The following is a 20,035-nucleotide window of genomic DNA, read 5'->3' on the forward strand; positions in this document are numbered from 1 at the left end:
GAGAGAGAACCCCAAACTGGCTCTGTGCTCTCACAAACCCTGAGATCATGACCTCAGCCAAGATCAGGAGTTGGATGCTTAACTGACTGAGCCACCCAGGTGTCCCTCATTAGGTCTTATCCTAGCATACTTGATCAGATGGCTCAAATATGTAATTTTTAATTCAGAAAACAATTTATTCTTTTGATTCAAACTAATGGTATTATATAAAAATATGCATAAGATCTGGGATGATATAAACCTGAAGTTATTTCCTCAACAAGAATTTTTATAGTAGAATAATTTCTGCTGAAAACTAAGAAATTATAAACACTTAAATTATCTACATATTTTAGAAATTCATAGCAGCTGCTAAAAAATTATTTCCATACCATTAGAATTCAGCATTAATAACAAATTAAAGTACTATTTAAAAAAAAAGTACTATTTCATTACAGGTTGAACCTCCAAATAGGTACTTCTTTCTAGCTCATTTGAAATGCATTTTTTTAAGAGCTAAGCTGTATATGTTTTGCTTATATATAAACACCTCTCATTACCTTTGACTGTTTTTAAAAATGGAAATTCCTGTTTTTTGCTGTTATAGTTTTTTGTTTATGTAATTTAACTAATACTTTTACCAACTAGAAAACATATTCTTTTAAATGGAAATAGCTATGTTGTTTTTTTGCTCATTTTAATAGTAATACATGTCCAGGTTAAAAAAAAAAAGAGAATTTAGAAAACTATAAATATGAAAAAAATCTGTAATCCTACTATCCAGAAATAATTGTTACTTTATTGTATATCCATCTAGGCATTTTCTATGCACAAAACACAGGTTTTAAATAAAAATAATGTAGTCCTGTTGTACATATTGCTTCATAGTGTCCTTTTTTTCTATTTTACATTGAATCATGGACATTTTTGTATGTTCATAAATACAGATTTCATTGTTACTTTTAATAGCTGCATAAATTTCATTATAAGCATGCCATATTTTTTGAAGTAGTTTTTCTATTCATGGTGATCATTTAAGTTTGATTTTTCTTGAAAAAGACCCACATGAATAGATTAGAAAGATTTCCATGAAGTATGGTTTAGTTAAAAAAGCAACATGCAGGGGCGCCTGGGTGGCGCAGTCGGTTGGGCGTCTGACTTCAGCCAGGTCACGATCTCGCGGTCCGTGAGTTCGAGCCCCGCATCGGGCTCTGGGCTGATGGCTCGGAGCCTGGAGCCTGTTTCCGATTCTGTGTCTCCCTCTCTCTCTGCCCCTCCCCCGTTCATGCTCTGTTTCTCTCTGTCCCACAAATAAATAAAAACGTTGAAAAAAAAAATTAAAAAAAAAAAAAGGCAACATGCAAAAAGGTATTCATAATAAGATTCCATGTTAGCAAAACAATAAAATAACACTCTACATGTGTGTATTTGTGTGAGTGTAGAAGAATAAGAGTGGGTAAAAATACAGCAAGATTCAAGGATAATTCAAGAATATATTCTAGATCTAGGATATACAGAGAGGGTAGTGCTGTGGGTGCTAGGGAGGAAAAGATATTGAGGGAAGCTAACCCAAAAGTAAAGGAAAAAAGCACTGCACTAAAATATTAAAGCATATGTGCTATCATATGTTTTGTTACAAAAATTATGTATAAGAGTAGGCATATGTTTAAATGAATCAACTAAAAATTTTTTTCTGTACTTAAAAAGAGCCAGATCAGGTCATGATCTCATGGTTCCTGAGACTGAGCCCTGCATCAGGCTCCATGCTGACACCACAGAGCCTGCTTGGGATTCTCTCTCTCTGCCCCTCCTCTGCTTGCTCATGTGCTCACTCTCTGTCTCTCAAAATAAATAACTAAACCAAAAAATAAATTAAAAAGCCAGAATAAAAAAATAAGATGAAAATAATGGATCCAAGGTTGATGCCTAATAACCTCAGTTGTAACCATTTTTTAATTGGCTATTAAAAAAAGAGTTTGTAATTTTTTACTCTTACACGTGAGACTTTATGAACATATTTGCATTTATCTCTGTACACTTGTCCAGTTATTTTCTAGAATAAATTCCTAGGAGTGCAGTTGCTGGGACAAAGGGTTTTTTTTTTTCTTTTTAAGTTTATTTATTTTGAGAGAGAGAGGGAGAGTACAAGCTGGTGAGGGGCAGAGAGAGACGGAGAGAGAGAATCCCAAGCTTGAGCTCATGTGGGGCTCAAACTCCTGAAGCACAAAATCACAACCTGAACCAAAACTGAGTCAGATGCTTAACTGACTGAGCCACCCACATGCCCCAAAAGGGTATTTTTAAAGGTTGGATAAGATAACCTGTCAGATAAAGGTTAGATCGATAAGTTACCTTCTAGTTAGGTTGTGTCTATTTGTATTTCAGTCAACAGTTTATGAGAATGCCTGTTTCTTCACAACTTTGTCAATGCTAGGTATTTTCAGTCTTCTCAGTCTTTGCTTATGTGATGTAATAAAATATCATCTTGCTGTTTTACTTTATTTTTCTTTGATTACTAGTTATGTTCATTAATTTTTCATGTGTTAGAAGTTTTACTTTTTGTTTTGTGAATTGTTCTTTACCCATTTTTTCTTTTGGTATTTGACTGTCATTGATTTATAAGGACTTTTTGTGTAGAAAGGCTATTTAACTTTTATCATATATGTTGTAAAACGTATTCCTAAGTGTGCCATTCATATTTTAAATTTGTTTATGACATTTTGAGGTGTAGAAGTTTCAACTTAACCTTAATTCTATTGATCATTTCCTTTTATAGTCTCTGGCTTTTGAGCCATGCTGAGAAACACTTTCACTCAAAGATGGTGTATTTACTCATGTTTCCTATTACTTTTATAGTCTCGTTTTTACATTAAATGCTTTAAAATATCTGGAATTAATTTTTGTCTAAGGCATGAGATAACTATTCCATAATTAACCAAGAGATCCCAGCATTAATTATTGAATTGTCCATCTAGAAAGAGCCTTATCTTTTAAAAATTCAGAAAGGATCTCTTCTTTTTTCTCTGTTCCTGTATTTCTAGAGGGAAACAGCTAAAATTGGATGTGTAACTACAAGCAGAGCGGAAAGAAACTAGGAAGTAGCAATTCTAAACATGTTCAGAAGTAACTGTATGACAAGCTAGGATCCACCTTTTATAACTCTGTGTTCAACCCTGCCCAATGATATACAGATGAACAGGCACTTTTATGAATAGACCTGGTCATTTATATCCCTTCAGTTTCTTGGCAGAGGTGAGAATAGCAAGGCAGTTCACTCAAGATAATTGGCCACAGTCCTGGTTACACTGGGTGCATGAATTTGTGCATGTTTAAAGGGGGCATAGGCTTAGTGAAGCTAAGGATTCATTTCTGCTTGACTATGTAGTATTGTAACTGATTGGATCAGGTTTTAATTTTTAAAATAATTTTCCCTTTTAGGACAGAGCCATATACTTTTCCTACTACTTCTGCTAAGTACCCATCTATCCCTTCAAAGTGTACTGTGGGCACTCAGACTGATTATCGGGATGCTGAAGTTCAAACAGATCCATATTCTCCAGAATATGTAGTATGTCAGGAGTCAATCCCTGAGCTCTTGACCCTGGCTACTCTTACTTGGGGTGAGTTGGTAATTGTCTTGGATATTTGTAGATGCCTGTCTTGATAACCATGCATGCTATTGAGTTGCTGGAAATGATGTACTTAGAAGCAACTATGGTATAAAGTGTTGCTATTTAAAATGTCTTGCTCAACAGAGCTACTTCATAGACTCATACTTTTTCTGATACTTTTGTTCAAAGAGAGGTATGCCCTTTTCATTGCAAGGAGGCTTATACTTTATCCCTGAAGACTGAAGTTTTATTTTGGCTTAATTTTGTGGTTGCTTTGCCGACTACTCACCTCCCTGTTCTCAGTTTTTCCTAGTGAATCAGTTCCTTTTCATTGAGCAGTCCTTACTCCTTTACACATAAACCGTTTTTGAGTGTATAATACTGAATGTATATTCCACCATATGTAACAATATTATCTTACTTTGACAAAATATCTTTCAATTTACCAAAGCTCTCTTACATACCCTATTGGATAGTTTGGATGATTTCTTTTTTTTAATTTTTTTAAAAAAATGTTTATTATTTATTTATTTATTTATTTTTTCAACGTTTATTTATTTTTGGGACAGAGAGAGACAGAGCATGAACAGGGGAGGGGCAGAGAGAGAGGGAGACACAGAATCGGAAACAGGCTCCAGGCTCTGAGCCATCAGCCCAGAGCCTGACGCGGGGCTCGAACTCACGGACCGCGAGATCGTGACCCGGCTGAAGTCGGACGCTTAACCGACTGCGCCACCCAGGCGCCCCTATTATTTATTTTTGAGAGGGAGAGAGAGAGAGAGCAGGGGAGGGGCAGAGAGAGAGGGAGACACAGAATCTGAAGCAGGTTCCAGGCTCTGAGCTGTCACATAGAGCCCGATGTGGGGCTTGAACTTAGAAACTGTGAGGTCATGACTGAGCTGAAGTTGGACGCCTAACTGACTGAGCCACCCAAGCAGCTCGATGATTTCTTTTGATATTATCTCTGAAATGCTAATATAGTTCAGGCTCAGAAAGTCACTCTTTGATGGTATTAAAATCTGACCTAGGCCTGTATTATGTGAAATTAGAAAAATTAATAAGAAAAGGGGCTTTTTTAAATGACTAGACATTAGCTTATTGAACTCACTTGATTGTAGCTGGGAAACTGAGGACCAGAGAGGCCACCTCCTCCCAGGTTGTGGAGATAGTTGGTACACTATTAAGATTTTTATTAAAATGAGATTACTTTTGTTTCCCAGCTGTGATGGTTTGCTGTGATCAAGTCTGTGTCATAGGCAATGAAGACTTCCATATCTGAGCTCTAGTTTTGATTCTTGTTTCTTGGCTCACCTTATGATATCAGATGAAGCATTCTTGACTTCCATACTTTATAGCAGGGGCTCTACTTTCAGGCGTAGATGGCAGATTAAAAATATGCTGAAACCTTTCCCTTCTGCTCTGAGTACCTAAAATACACACACACTAATAAGCACATAACCACACTTTTTTTAAAAAAGGTAAAAAATTTCCATACATCAGAAGTGGAGATTACTTCCTAAAAGAAAGAAATAGCTGGGAATCTATGATGGTGAGCAGGGATTGGGAATGGTGGGGAGCTAGATCCAAGTTACCTGCCCGGACTAGAGGAGGCAAGACTTTTCTTTTGTCCGCAGGTGGTACTGAAGCCCAGTGCCTTCCAACTCAGAGGTTGAAGTGTCAATAAAAACCACTATGAGTCTGGCCTGCCCCCTCATTTGTGAGGCCCTGAGTAGGAGTTTAAATGGAGGCCTACATACTATATGTATAGATGTTTAAAAATTATAAATCAAGTTAATATTTGTTAAGTAAAATATGTTCTGTATTTTTTACAAATATATCTTTATAATAAGTTGAAAGGACAAGTTTAAAATTCTTAGATTCCTTGGGATTCTTTGGTGGAAGGTGGCAGCAAGGGGAGAGGCTGCCTGTGGCTTGCCTTTTTCTCACGAGGGGCCTGTCATGTGTGCATGTGATCACCTTACCTGGTTTTTCCAATCTCAGTGTACACATCCCTGCCACTTGGCCACCCCTTGGGCTTAAGGGTGAACAAACAACAGCATATAGTCTGCCCTCAGGAGTCTGAATCCTGGGAAGAGGTCCATGTAGATTTTGGAAGCAGGCTTGGGCCATTTGTTTAAGGAATTCCAGGGTCTCTAAGAGTAGAGTAGCTCCAGGTGGGCATAGTCTGTTGAACTATGATGCTGGGTAGGGCTCTGAAGAATGAGGCTGGGGAGCTCTCTCTCCGTCCAGGTCAAAGAGTGCTACTGCCCAGGGTACTCATGAGAGAAATCTACAGATGATCTCAACCCAGGAATCACAAAGCATCTAAAGAACACAGATGCCAGTAGTGATCAAAAAAAGAAAAAACCAGAAAGAATGATTTCTTGAGCAAACAGAGCAAATGGAACAATCTGAAAAGGACTTAGGAAGTACTTTTTATATCCTCAAAGAGATAAACAGGGGGAGGAACATGAAAACAAAAGTGTGAGCTATGAAAAAAGAATCAGTTGGAATCACTGGAAAGGAAAACTATGAAGTTTGAAATAAAATGAACTCAGTAGTAAACTAGGCAGAGCTGAAGAACAAATTAGTGAAATGAATGATTAAATGAACAAGTATTCCAGAATGCAACATGCAAAAGTACAATAAGATTTTAAAAAGAAAAAAAGTAAGAGCCTTGGGGGATTAGATTATAAGATCCAGAAATTGAAAGGAGAGAGAGTGGTAGAGAAGCAATGCAAGAAAAGATAATGGCTGAGAATTTCCCAGACTTGAAGAAAGATGTAAGCCCACCGGTTGAAAAATTTTATTGAGGGATAAATTTTTTTTTTATCCCTGCTAAGTGTTGGCAGAAAAATTTTTAAAAATTCATACCTATAAAATTTTAAAAATTCATACTTATAAATCAAGGAAAAAGAAGACATTGAAAAAGCTATTGGAGAGAAAAGTCAGATTACCTACAAAGGGACAAACACCAGATTGACATTTTATAGTATTATTTTTAAAGTGCTGTGGGAAAAGAATTGCAAATCTAGAATTCTTTCACCAGCCAAGCTATTATTCAGGAGTGAAGGTGAAATAAAGACTTTTCATGGGATAGGACATTTCCTAGGATCTATGCCATAGGATATTGTATAGATGAAGCAAATTCATTTATGTAAGGTACTTATTAGACCAGTGCTTCACATATAAATAAGCATCTGTAAATGTTAGCTATCAGTCTGAATAAAAGAAGATTAAAGGATATACTTCAATTAGAAGAAAAATGATCTCAAAAAGAAGAAGCAGGGTTTAAGAACATGATGAACAAAAAAAGAGAAAAATATATAATTAAAAATTTTAGATGTCGAGTTTCTAAAAATCATTTTTTAAAAAAGAAGCAAGTACTAAAATTCTAGGTCAATATTGGCAAACTGTGGTCCACAGATCAAATTGGCCTATTGCTTTTTTTTTTATATAGCTTGGATGCTAAGGATGATTTTTACATTTTAAAATGGATGAAAAAATTTTGTATTTTGTAACATGAAATTTATAGAAATTAAAATTTCAGTGACTGTAAAGAGGTTTTATTAGAAAGCAGCCATACTCATGTGTACTGTCCTGCTGTTGCACTATAATTTTTGGAAAAAATTAAAATTTTTTTTAATTCCAGTATAATTAACAGCGCTCTATTAGTTCCAGATGTATAATGTAGTGATTCAATAACTCTATACATTACTCAGCATTCATCATGATTAAGTGTACTCCTTAATCCTCTTTACTTGTTTCACCTATCCTCCCCACTAACCTCCCAGCTAGTAACCACTAGTTTGTTCTCTATAGTTGAGAGTCTTTTTTGTTTGTCTCTTTTCTTTATTGGTTTGTTTTGGTTCTTAAATTCCACATATGAGTGAAATCATATGGCATTTGTCTTTCTCTGACTTATTTCACTTAGCATTATGCTCTCTAGCTCTATCCATGTTGTTGCAAATGATAAGATTTCATTCTTTTTTATGGCTGAGCAACATTCCAGTGTGTGTGTGTGTGTGTGTGTGTGTGTGTGTGTGTGTGTACACCATTTCTTGTATGTGTGTATGTGTATGTTTATACACACACACACACCATTTCTTTATCCATTCATCTGTGGATGGACACTTAGGTTGCTTCTATAATTTGCCTACTATAAACATTGCTGCTGTAAACAAAGGGGCACATATACCTTTTGAAATTAGTGCTTTTTTGTTCTTCAGGTAAATACCCAGTATCATATGGTAATTCTAGTTTTCATTATTTGAGGAAACACACACTGTCTTCCACAGTTTTTGCAGAAGTTTGCATTCCCACCAACAGTGCATGAGGGTTCCTTTTTCTCCACATCTTTGCCAACACTTGCTTCTTGTTTATTTTAGCCATTCTGACAAGTGTGAGGTGATATCTCCTTGTGGTTTTGATTTGCATTTCCCTGATGATCAGTGATGCTAAGCATCTTTTCATGTGTCTGTTGGCCATCTGTATGTCTTCTTTGGAGAAATGTCTGTTCATGTCTTCTGTGTCCATTTTTAATTGGATTATATGTGTTTTTGGTGTTGACTTATATAAGTTCTTTATATGTTTTGGACACCCTAACCCTTTATTGGATAGGTCATTTGTAAGTACCTTCTCTCACTCAGTAGGTTGTCTTTAAGTTCTGTTAGTTGCTTTGCTGTGCAGAAGCTTCTTATTTTTCTTTTTTAAAGATTATGTGTTCTGAGAAAGAGAGAAAGTGTGAGTGGTGGAGAAGCAGAGAGAGAGAGGAGAGAGCAAGAATCCCAAGCAGACTCTGTGTCAGTGCAGAGTCCAACATGGGGTTCCAACTCACAAACCATGAGATCATTACCTGAGCCAAAGTCAGACGCTCAAGCAGTTGAGCCACCCAGGCACTCCAGAAGCTTCTTATTTTGATGTAGTCCCAGTAGTTTTATTTCTGCTTTTGTTTTTCTTGCCTCAAGAGACATATCTAGAAAAATGTTGCTGTAACCACTGTCAGAGAAATTACTGCTTGTGTTCTCTTCTAGGGTTTTTATGGTTTTTACATGTAGGTCCTTAATCCATTTTGAGTGTATTTTTGTGTATGGTGTAAGAAAGTGGTCCAGTTTCATTCTTTTGAATGTAGCTGTTCAGTTTGCCCAATACCATTTGTTGAGGAGACTGTCTTTTTCCCAGTGTGTAGTCTTGCCTCCTTTATGGAAAATTAGTTTACCATATAACTTTGAGTTTATTTCTGGGCTTTCTATTCTGTTCTGTTGATCTATGGGTCTGTTTTTGTGCCAGTACCATACTGTTTTGATAACTACAGCTTTGCAGTGTATCTTGAATTCTGGGATTGTGACACCTCCAGTTTTGTTCTTTTTCTTTAAATTGCTTTGGCTCTTTGGAGTCTTTTATGGTTCCATATAAATTTTAGGATTATTTGTTCTAGTTCTGTGAAAAATGCCATTGGTATTTTGATAGAAATTGCATTAGCAATCTGTAGATTGCTTTGTGTAGTATGGACATTTTAACAATTATTTGTTCTCACAATCCATCAGCATGGACTGTCTTTCCATTTGTGTCATCTTCAATTTCTCTTGTCAGTGTTTTAAATGTTTATTTTTGAGAGAGAGAGAGAGAGAGAGAGAGAGAGAGAGCACGAGTAGGGGAGGGGCAGAGAGATAGGGTCAGAGGATTCAAAGTGGCCTCTGTGCTGACAGCAGAGAGCCCCATGTGGGGCTCAAACTCATGAACCGTGAGATTATGACCTGAGCCAAAGTCAGACACTCAACTGACTGAGCCACCTAGGTGCCCCTCATCAGTGTTTCATAATATTCAGAGTAGAGGTCTTTTACATCGTTGGTTATTTCTAGATATTTTATTCTTTTTACTGAAATTGTAAATGGAGCTGTTTTCTGAATTTCTCTTTCTGCTATACTAATAATTTAGTGTATAGAAATGCAACAGATTTTTATATATTGATTTTATATTTTGCGACCTTACTGAATTAATTTATGTGTTCTAGTTTTTTGGTGGAGTCTTTAGGGTTTTCTCTATATAATATCTTGTCAACTGTAACTAGTGAAAGTTTTACTTCTTTCCTACCAATTTGGGTGCCTCTTATTTCTTTTTGCTGTGGCTAGGTCTTTCAGTATTATGGTGAGTAAAAGTGGTGAGAGTGGACATCTTTGTCTTATTCCTGATCTTGGGGGAAAAGCTCTTAGTTTTTCACCATTGAGTATGATTTCAGCAATGGGTTTTCCATATATGGCCTTTATTATGTTGAGGTATGTTCCCTCTAAACCTACTTTGTTGAGGGTTTTTTATAATGAATGGATGTTGTACTTTGTCAAATGCTTTTATTATATCTGTTGAAATGATAAATGATCATATAGTTTTTATACTTTCTGTTGATGTGATGTTGATTTGATATTGATTGATTTTCAAATACTGAACCACCCTCCATCACAGGAAGAAATTCCACTTGATTGTGGTGAATGATTTTTCATTTGGTTTGCTAATATTTGGTTGAGGATTTTGTATCTACATTCATTAGAGATATTGGCCTGTAGTTCGTTCTCCGCCCACCCCCCACCCCCCTATCAGTCTCTCAGAGTCTCTCTCCTTTTGTAGTGCCTTTATCTGGTTTTGGTATCAGGGTACCGTTAACCTTATAGAATGAATTTGGAAGCTTTCTTTTCTCTTCTATTTTTTTGGAATAGTTTGAGAAGAATAGATATTAAGTCTTTTTTAAATGTGTGGTAGAATTTACTTGTGAAGCTGTCTGGTGCTAGACTTTTGACTTCAGTCTTTTCAAACCTGTTGAGAATTGTTTGTGACCTAATGTGTGATCTATTCTACAGAATGTTCCATGTGCACTTGAAAAGAATGTGTATTCCACTGTTTTAGGATGGAATACGTCTGTTAGATCCATGTGGTCTAATGTGTCATTCATAGCACTGTGTCCTATTCATTTACTCTTTGGATGATCTATCCATTGATGTAAGTGGGGTGTTAAAGTACCCTACTATTATTGTATTATTATTGATTACTTCCTTTATGTTTGTTGTTAAGCTGCTGTATATATTTGGGTGTCTTCATGTTGGGTGCATAAATATTTACAATCCCTATATCTTGTTGGATGGTTCCCTTATACAATTCTTATATCTTGTTGGATGTATGATTATGTACTTTCCTTGTTTGTCTCTTGTTACAGTCTTTGTTTTAAAGTATATTTTGTCTGATATAAGTGTTGCTACCTCGGCTTTCTTTTCACTTCCATTTGCGTGATAAATGCTTTTGCATCTCTTCACTTTCAAATCTGCATGTGTCTTTGAATCTGAAATGAGTCTTTCATAGGCAGCATATAGATGGGCCTTGCTTTTGTATCCATTCTGTCACTTTATGTCTTTTGATTGGAGTGTTTAGTCCCATTACATTCAAAGTAATTTTGGATAGGTATGTACTTATTGCCATCTTGTTAGTTGTATGGTTGTTTTTGTAGTTTTGTGTTCCTTTCTTGTTCTCCTTTTTCAAGGTTTGCTAGCTTTCTTTGTTGATATACTTGGATTCCCTTCTCTTTATTTTTTGCATATCTGTTACCAGGTTTTGATTTGCGGTTACCTTTAGGTCTATATGTAACACCTTATGCATATAGCAGTCTATATTAAGTTGACAGTCACTTAAGTTTGAACCCATTCTAAAAGCACTAAATTTTTATTCCTTTCCCCTGCCATGTTTTAGGTAGATGGTATCATATTTTATATCCTTTTGTTTTGAATCATTTGACTCATTTTTATAGATATACTTAATTTTACTGCTTTTGTGCTTCCTACTTTTCTTACTCCTACTTACAGTCTTTCCTTTACACTCACAGAGTCCCCTTTAACATTTCATGTAAATCTGGTTTAGTGGCCATGAATTTCCTTAACTTTGGTTTGTCTGGCAAACTCTCTCTTTCAATTCTGAATGATAGCTTTGTTGAATAAAGTATTCTTGGTTGCAAGTTTTTTCTTTTAGCACTTTGAATATATCATTCCACTCCCTCCTGGACTGCAATGTTTCTGCTGAAAAGTCAGCCAGTTGTCTTATGCGGTTTTTCTTGTATGTATCTAATTTTTTTTCTCTTCTCGCTTTTAAAATTCTTTATCAGTACTTTTTTCCATTTTAATTACTATGTGCCATGGTGTGGCCCTCCTTGGGTTGATTTTGTTGGGGGCTCTCTGTGTCTCCTGAATGGATTTCTGTTTCCTTCTCCAAATTCAGGAAGTTTTCATCTGTTATTTTCTCAAATAAAATTTTCTCCCCACGTCTTCTCCATCTTATCCTTCTTGGATCCTTATAATATGAGTGTTATTACACTTGATGGTGTGGCTGAGTTCCCTTAATCTATTTTCATTTATTATTATTATTTTTTTCTCTCCTGTTGAGCTTGATTGCTTTCCACTACTCTGTCCTCCAGGTCACTGATCTGTTCTTCTGTTTCCTATAGTCTACTATTTTCCCCTTCTAGTGTATTTTTAACTTCAGTTATTGAATTCTTCATCTCAGATTGGTTCTTTTTTTTACATTTTCTGTCTCTTTGTTGAGGGTCTCACTGAGTCCTTCACTTTTGTCCCAGTTCAGTGAGTATGTTTATGACCATTACTTTAAATTGTCTATCAGGTATATTGCTTATCTCCATTTCATTTAGCTTTCTTGTGACTTTGTCCTGTCCTTTGATCCGGGACATATTTGTCTGTCTCCTCATTTTGTCTAACTCTCTGTGTCTGTTTTCTGTGTATTATGAAAGTCAGCAACATCTGCTCTTGAAAGTCTTGGATGTATGGAGAAAAGGTCCTATAGTGCCCTGCAGTATAATGTCCCCTGTTTACCAGAACCTGGCACTTCAGGGGTGTCTCCTATGTGTGTTGCATGTGCCCTGCTGTGGCTGAGTTATATTTGCCCTCAGTCCAGCCATTGCAGTGGCTCTCTTTGCCTGTTTTGGGCAGGGCTTGGTCCCTGTGATGTAATTTGGCTAGTCAGGGTCTCCTTGAGCTTGAGTTGAGTCTGACCAGGGGTTTGCTAGAGCTGCAGTACCACCAGACTACAAGGTGCTCTCCCTGTGTTGTCCCCTCAGATGCTTTTGTTGGTGGGCAGGGCCTGCAGTCAGTCCAGAAATCTGTCCCTAGCCCACTGCTAGGGCTGCATTTGGACTGGTGTGTGTTGCTATCATCCCCTCTCCCTGGGGCAAGAGTCACTTGGAGTGGTGGTAGACCGTGTTTGGGTTGCTTGTGCAATGCCAGCCTTGGATGGACTCCTGCAGAGGGTTGTTCCATAGGAGACACAGGATCAGAGTGAGTGTTGTCAGCAAGGTCTGTGTCAGTCTCCAGGGAGGGGACTTGCAGCTGCCAGGGACAACTCTGCTGATGCCAGCTGGGTTGGAGGGGGTGGATCTGCAGAAGACTGTTGGGCAGGGTGTGCTGTTAGCAAGATTGGTGGAGATTATTCCTGGTGTGCTGGTACTGGCAGATGTCCATATATCCACACTGGGGATGGGAAATGGCTCCTGTAAGCCTCTTTGTTCCTAGAGAAGTCTCCCAAAGATCCCTACCCCTCCAGTACAAACTCTGAGATTAGTAAACAAATCCACCTCCTGGATACCCCAGGTGTTTTTCAAATTGCTGTTTCTGTGCTGTATCTCAGTGGAACTGTTTGTTATGCTGTCTTTTTAAGAGTAGGGACTCCGTTTCTTCTCACCCTGGGCTCTCCCAGAGCTGAGCCCATTGACTTTTTAACTTCCAGGTGCTAAACCCCATTGGTTTTAAGAACTCACAGGGGCGCCTGGGTGGCGCAGTCGGTTAAGCGGCCGACTTCAGCCAGGTCACGATCTCGCGGTCCGTGAGTTCGAGCCCCGCGTCGGGCTCTGGGCTGATGGCTCAGAGCCTGGAGCCTGTTTCCGATTCTGTGTCTCCCTCTCTCTCTGCCCCTCCCCCGTTCATGCTCTGTCTCTCTCTGTCCCAAAAATAAATAAACGTTGAAAAAAAAAATTTTTTTAAAAGAACTCACAAAGCTGGGCTTCTCTGGCTTTCAAAGCTAAATGTTCTGGGGATTTGTCTTCCCAGTGCATGGCCCCTGTGCCTGGGGTGCTTATTTATCTCTGTACCCACCTCATTCTTCCCTTTTGTGGACAGTTATTCGGGTCTATTTGGTTCCACTAAGTCTTTGCCTTCCTAGCCTCCTTGATGTGGCCTCTTCTCAACATATGTGTGGAGAGTCTGTTTTGCCAGTCTTTAGTGTTTTTCTGGTTATTTACACTGATGGGAGTGTCTTTAGTTGTATCTGTGGGATGAGGTGAGCCTAGGATCTTCCTACTCTGCTATCTCCCTGAAAGTTCTTGCTCTGCATTTTTAAATGTAATGATGATTAGGACGTGCCCCTGGTATTTAGCACACGAGATGGGTTTTGGGAGGTAGGCTGGCATGGACACTAAACATCCTGTGCTGTATCTGGCAGTCCCATATAAGAAATAATTTTTTGCCCAATAAGGCAGTAATATCACTTTAGTTGAGAAATACTGAGTCACTGCAGTAAGAGGAAAAAATTGAGGCATGAAGATTAGAAATAAGAAGCAAAACTATCTGCGCAATGTACTCATTTAGAAAATCAAATGAAGTAACAAATTACCAGAACTAAGAACCTGATTTCAGTAAGGTAGCTGAATATAGAATCAACATGCAAAGATCAGTAGCTTTCCTATATATGAACAATATCTAAGTAGAAATATTGAAAATATCATACTCTTAATATTGACAATAACAAAGTGCCTAGGAATATCATTTAACAAAAACATGTGCACAGTATTATGGAGAAAAATGTAAATTATTCCTTAAGCACATGAACAAAGATTTGATAAAAAGAGAGGCATACCATGTTTATAAATGGGGAGAGTCATGCTTAAATAGATAGGATTTCTCCCCTAAACATTTTATACCTTCAAGCAATTCTAAACCAAATCTGTAATCCCAGTATAGCTGTGCCTATGTAAATCAGCATCTTTCCTCTTTTCTTCCCAGAAATCATACAAAAGCAACAAGCACAACACAACTCCCACAAATTGCACTTTCAGTGATACTTAAAAAAAATCTGTGAACTACTACTAAGTATTTGTTAGGACTACAAAAAGCAACTGAGATTCGGCAGAAACAATGTGGGAGGAAGGAAGGAAGCATGGGCTGTGGGAGAGCACCAGGGGACTCTCAGAAGGCTTGAGCAAAATTATACTTCTGGAAGGCAAATTTGGCAATATTCAGAAAAATTTTAAATGATATTTTATGATCTAGCTGCTAGACTTTAGATCCTTTCTAAGAATCATAGAGAAATTTGCATATGGGCATAATGAGACCAGTACAAGGATGTTTGTTGCAGCGTTACTATGTGTAATCAAAAAATTAGAAGCAACTTAAAACATCACTTTTGAGAAGATAGCTTAAATTGTGGTAGAGTCCCACAGTGGAAGAATGCAGTTAGATCTCTGTGTATGACTAGCATCCCCAAAACAAAGTTGAGTAAAAAAGCAAGTTGCAGATGGGGCGCCTGGGTGGCGCAGTCGGTTAAGCGTCCGACTTCAGCCAGGTCACGATCTCCCAGTCCGTGAGTTCGAGCCCCGCGTCAGGCTCTGGGCTGATGGCTCAGAGCCTGGAGCCTGTTTCCCATTCTGTGTCTCCCTCTCTCTCTGCCCCTCCCCCGTTCATGCTCTGTCTCTCTCTATCCCAAAAATAAATAAACGTTGAAAAAAAAAATTAAAAAAAAAAAAAAAACAAGTTGCAGAATGATACAGTAAAATATCATGGATGTAAATATTAAATAAAAGATTATCGTGTCTCCCTCTCTCTCTCTGGCCCTCCCCCGTTCATGTTCTGTCTCTCTCTGTCTCAAAAATAAATAAATGTTAAAAAAAATTAAAAAAAAAAGGGGGCGCCTGGGTGGCTCAGTCGGTTGAGCGTCCGACTTCGGCTCAGGTCATGATCTTGCAGTGCGTGAGTTCGAGCCCCGCGTCGGGCTCTGTGCTGACAGCTCAGAGCCTGGAGCCTGTTTCAGATTCTGTGTCTCCCTCTCTCTCTCTGGCCCTCCCCCGTTCATGTTCTGTCTCTCTCTGTCTCAAAAATAAATAAATGTTAAAAAAAATTAAAAAATAAAAATAAAAGATTATCATATTGTTACTTATGTATAATTCATTTTCCCCCCAGCTTTCCTGAGATATAATTGACATACTGTGCAAGTTTAGGACACACCACATGACTTTATATACATATTTTTTGCAAAATGATTACCACAATAAGATTGGTTAGCACACCTATTACCTCACATAGTACCATTGTTTTTTTAGTGTGTGTAAAACATTTAAGATCTACTCTCTTGGCAGCTTTCAAGTATATAATACATTATTGTTAACTATAGTCACCATGCTGTACATTAGATCTCCAGAACTTATTCATCAAATAACTGAAAGCTTGTACCCTTTGACCATTTTCACCCATTTCTCCCATGCCTCTTACCCCTGGAAACCATCAGTCTATGCTCTGTTTCTAGGAATTTCAGTTTTGTTAGATTCCAGATATAAGTGAGATCATACAGTATTTGTGTTTTTCTGTCTAACTTATTTTACTTAGCATAATGCCCTCAAATTATCATTCATGTTGTTGCAAATGGCAGGATTTCCTTTTTTATGGCTGAGTTTTATATATTTTATATTACATATAAAATTGATCACATATTAATTTTATTCAATATATGTTTATTATATTTAATATGTTATATAGGAATTATACATATATCATTTTTTATAACATTCATGTGTTAATGGACACTTAAGTTGTTTCCATGTCTTGGCATCTGTAAATGCTGCAGTGAACACGGAAGTGCAGATATCTCTTTGAGATAGTAATTTCATTTCCTTCAGATGTATACTCAGAAGTGAATCATATGGCACCTATATTTCTAGCTTTTTCAGGAACCTCCATACTGTTTTTCATAGCGGCTGTATCAATTACATTCCTGCCAATAGTGTGCTAGCGTTCCCTTTTCTCCACATCCTTGTCAGCATTTGTTACCTCTTGTCTTTTTGAAAACAGCCATCCTAACAGATGTGAAAGGATATCTCATATTTTTCTTTTGTAATTCCCTGATGATTAGTGATGTTGGGCACCTTTCATGTACCTACTGGCCTTTTTTATATCTTCTTTGGAAAAATGGCTATTCATGTCATTTGTCCATTTTTTAGTTGCATTATTTTGTTCTTTGCTATTGATTTGTAGGAGTTCCTAATGTATTTAGGATATTAACTCCTTATCAGATATATGGTTTGAAAATATTTTCTCCCATTCCATAGTTTGCCTTTTCCTTTTGTTGCTCATTTCTTTTGCTGTGTAGAAGCCTTTTAGTTTGATGTAGTCCCATTTATTTATTTTTTTTTTTTGTTGCTTGTACTTTTGGTGTCATATCCAAAAAATCATTGCCAAGACTAACATCAAGAAGATTCCTTCCTATGTTTTCTTCTAGGAGCTTTACATTTAAGTCTTTAATCCATTTCAAGTTAATTTTTGTGATTAGTGTAAGATAGGGGTTCAGTTTCACTCTTTTGCATGTGAATATCCTATTTTTCCATTACCATTTATTGAAGAGGGTATCTTTCCCCCAGTGAGTATTCTTGGCCTCCTTGTCAAATATTAGTAGACTATGATTTCTGGGCTCTTGATTCTTTTTGTGTCTATGTGTTTATTTTTATGCTAGTACTATACTGTTTTGATTACTGTAGTCTTGTAATATAGTTTGAAACCAGAAAGTATGCCTTCACCTTTTTCTTTCTCAAGGTTGCTTTGGCTCTTTGGGTTCTTTTATGGTTCCATAGGAATTTTAGGATTGTTTTTCTATTTCTGTGAAAAATGTCATTGGGATCCTTATTAGGGATTATATCAAATCTTTGCATGTCCTTGCATAGTATGACTATTTTAACAATATTAATTCTTCCAATCCATGAACATGGGATATTTTTCCATTTATTTTTGTCATCTTCAATTTCTTTCATTAGTGTTTTATAGTTCTTAGCATATAGATCTTTTACCTCCTTGGCTAAATTTATTCCTGTTATTTTTGTAAATGGGATTATGTTCTTTATTTCTTTTTCAGGTAGTTCATTGTTAGTATTTAAAATACAACTGATTTTTGTATGTTGATATTGTATTCTGCAACTTTACAGAATTCGTATGTCAGTCTAACCATTTTTGATAGTCTTTATAGTTTTCTATATCTAAGATTATGTTATCTGCAAATAGAGACCATTTTACTACTTCCTTTTTGATTTGGTTGGCTTTTATTTCTTTTTTGCCTGATTACTCTGGGTGGGACTTCCGGTACTATGTTGAATAGGAGTGATAAAAGTAGGCTCTTGTTTTGTTCCTGATCTTGGAGGAAAAGCTTTCAACCTCACTGTTGAGTGTGATTAACTGTCGACTTGTCTGTACAATTCATTTTTGTTTTATTTCTCTAATAGAGAGGAAGTATAGAGTAGTACATAAGACCACAAGGGTCAGATTGCTATGTTCAAATCCTGATTTCTGCCACTTACCAGCTGTAAGTTACTTTGATATTTCTTTGCATTTCAAAACATTGATTTGTCTAATATAGGGCATTCCAAGGTATGATTGTTCAGTAGTCACAGAATATTCTTCAAATACTCTCTAGCATGTTATGTGTAACTAAAATGTCTTCTGGCTGAGTAACTAACAAGAGGCAGTACAGGGGATAGATAACAAGCTGTGAAGCACAGTGTGAGGATGTTTCCCAATATCATTTCATCCTGTCTTAACCCTTGAATTTAAAAAGGATAGGAACTGAAAGGGAGTAAATTAAATACTGGAAGATACATGAGTTTGTCCATGTGTTTCTAACTTGCTTTGCTTTACCATCCAGGTCGAGGGCTCCCAGCAGGACAAGCTGAAGTTGAGATGATAGAACGTGCCCGGGAGAAGCGTGCTTGGGAAGCCACTCTTCCCTGTCTGAGTGACACCTCCCAGTTTGAGAAGAGAAGGAGGATGATGAATGCGATGGAGAGGAAGGAATGGGCCTTCAGAGAGCAGGAGATTGAAAAGTAAGTTCTAGATTATCCAGACATCTGCACCTGCACTGGTGGAGTAACGTAAATACTTTTTATCTGTAAAGAATTTTCCCAAATATGTGGGTTTATAACAACCCTCCACCTGTAGAGACAGGAAATTGGGTTGCTGGTTCTTTCAGGAATAATAGCTCTATAATTTTCTCTCTATTAACATAAAAGTGTATAATGCCCTCTTTGTGTGTAAAGTGAAGCGTGGAACCCTTAACAGATTTGAACAATTCCTCAAAGCATCTGTGATTCTTCTCTTCCCTTTCTCTTTAGGAAAAATCTAATTTAGACTATTTCAGAATCCCACTGCTTTCTGCAAATGTCTTTCAAACTGACTATTTTTATTTTTATTTTTATTTTTTAACAGTTTTGCTGAGATACAGTTCACCTATCCTAGAGTTCACCATTTTAAAATGCACATTTTAGTCATCTTTACTATATTCACAGAGTTGTATCTCCATCATCACTATCTAATTTTATAACACTTTCCTCACTCCAAGAAAGAAACGTTAAAGAAACTCTAATCCATTAAAGAAACTTTCCATTTCCCCCTTCCACCATCCTTTACAAATATTCACCTACTTTCTGTTTCTTTGTATTTGTCTTTACTGGAAATTTCATATACATAGAATCATGAAGTATATGGTCTTTTGTAACTGGTTATTTTCACATGTGTTAAAGGTATACCTGCCTTGTACCATATATTAGTTCTTTTTCCCTTTTTATTTATTTTTTTTCTTTTAATTCAAGTGTATATTTGTTCCAATTATTTCTAACAATAGTAAACTAAAAAGAGATTTTGAGCATTTAAATTTTTCAGTAGTTTTTACTATTTTTTTTTAATTTATGTTTTTAATTTATATCCAAGTTAGTTAGCATATAGTGCAACAATGATTTCAGGAGTAGATTCCTTAATGCCCCTTACCCATTTAGCCCATCCCCCCTCCCACAATCCCTCCAATAACCCTCTGTTTGTTCTCCGTATTTAAGAGTCTCTTACGTTTTGTCCCCCTCCCTGTTTTTATATTATTTTTGCTTCCCTTCCCTTATGTTCATCTGTTTTGTATCTTAAAGTCCTCATATGGGTGAAGTCATATGATATTTGTCTTTCTCTGACTGACTGATTTCATTTAGCATAATACCCTCCAGTTCCATCCACGTAGTTGCAAATGGCAAGATTTCATTCTTTTTGATTCCCGAGTAATACTCCATTGTATAGATATACATCACATCTTCTTTCTCCATTCATCCATCGATGGGCATTTGGGCTCTTTCCATACTTTGGCTACTGCCGATAGTGCTGCTATAAACATGG

The 20,035-nt window shown here is 36.9% G+C and overlaps 1 protein-coding gene across 7 annotated transcripts in view; it reads left to right on the forward strand.

The window, feature by feature from the left end:
• The window catches only part of CFAP91 (cilia and flagella associated protein 91), a 91,374-nt gene that overhangs the window by 32,313 nt on the left and 39,026 nt on the right, over positions 1-20,035 (forward strand). For all 7 annotated transcript variants that reach the window (XM_040484603.1, XM_040484602.1, XM_040484601.1 and 4 more), the window contains 2 exons: positions 3,418-3,599; positions 18,528-18,705. In XM_040484603.1, coding sequence (XP_040340537.1) covers positions 3,418-3,599; positions 18,528-18,705 — 360 coding nt within the window. The remainder of the gene's footprint in view (positions 1-3,417; positions 3,600-18,527; positions 18,706-20,035) is intronic.

Source organism: Herpailurus yagouaroundi, unplaced genomic scaffold (genome assembly GCF_014898765.1).
Source record: "Herpailurus yagouaroundi ecotype Mexico unplaced genomic scaffold, PumYag 162, whole genome shotgun sequence".
Lineage (NCBI taxonomy): Eukaryota > Metazoa > Chordata > Mammalia > Carnivora > Felidae > Herpailurus > Herpailurus yagouaroundi.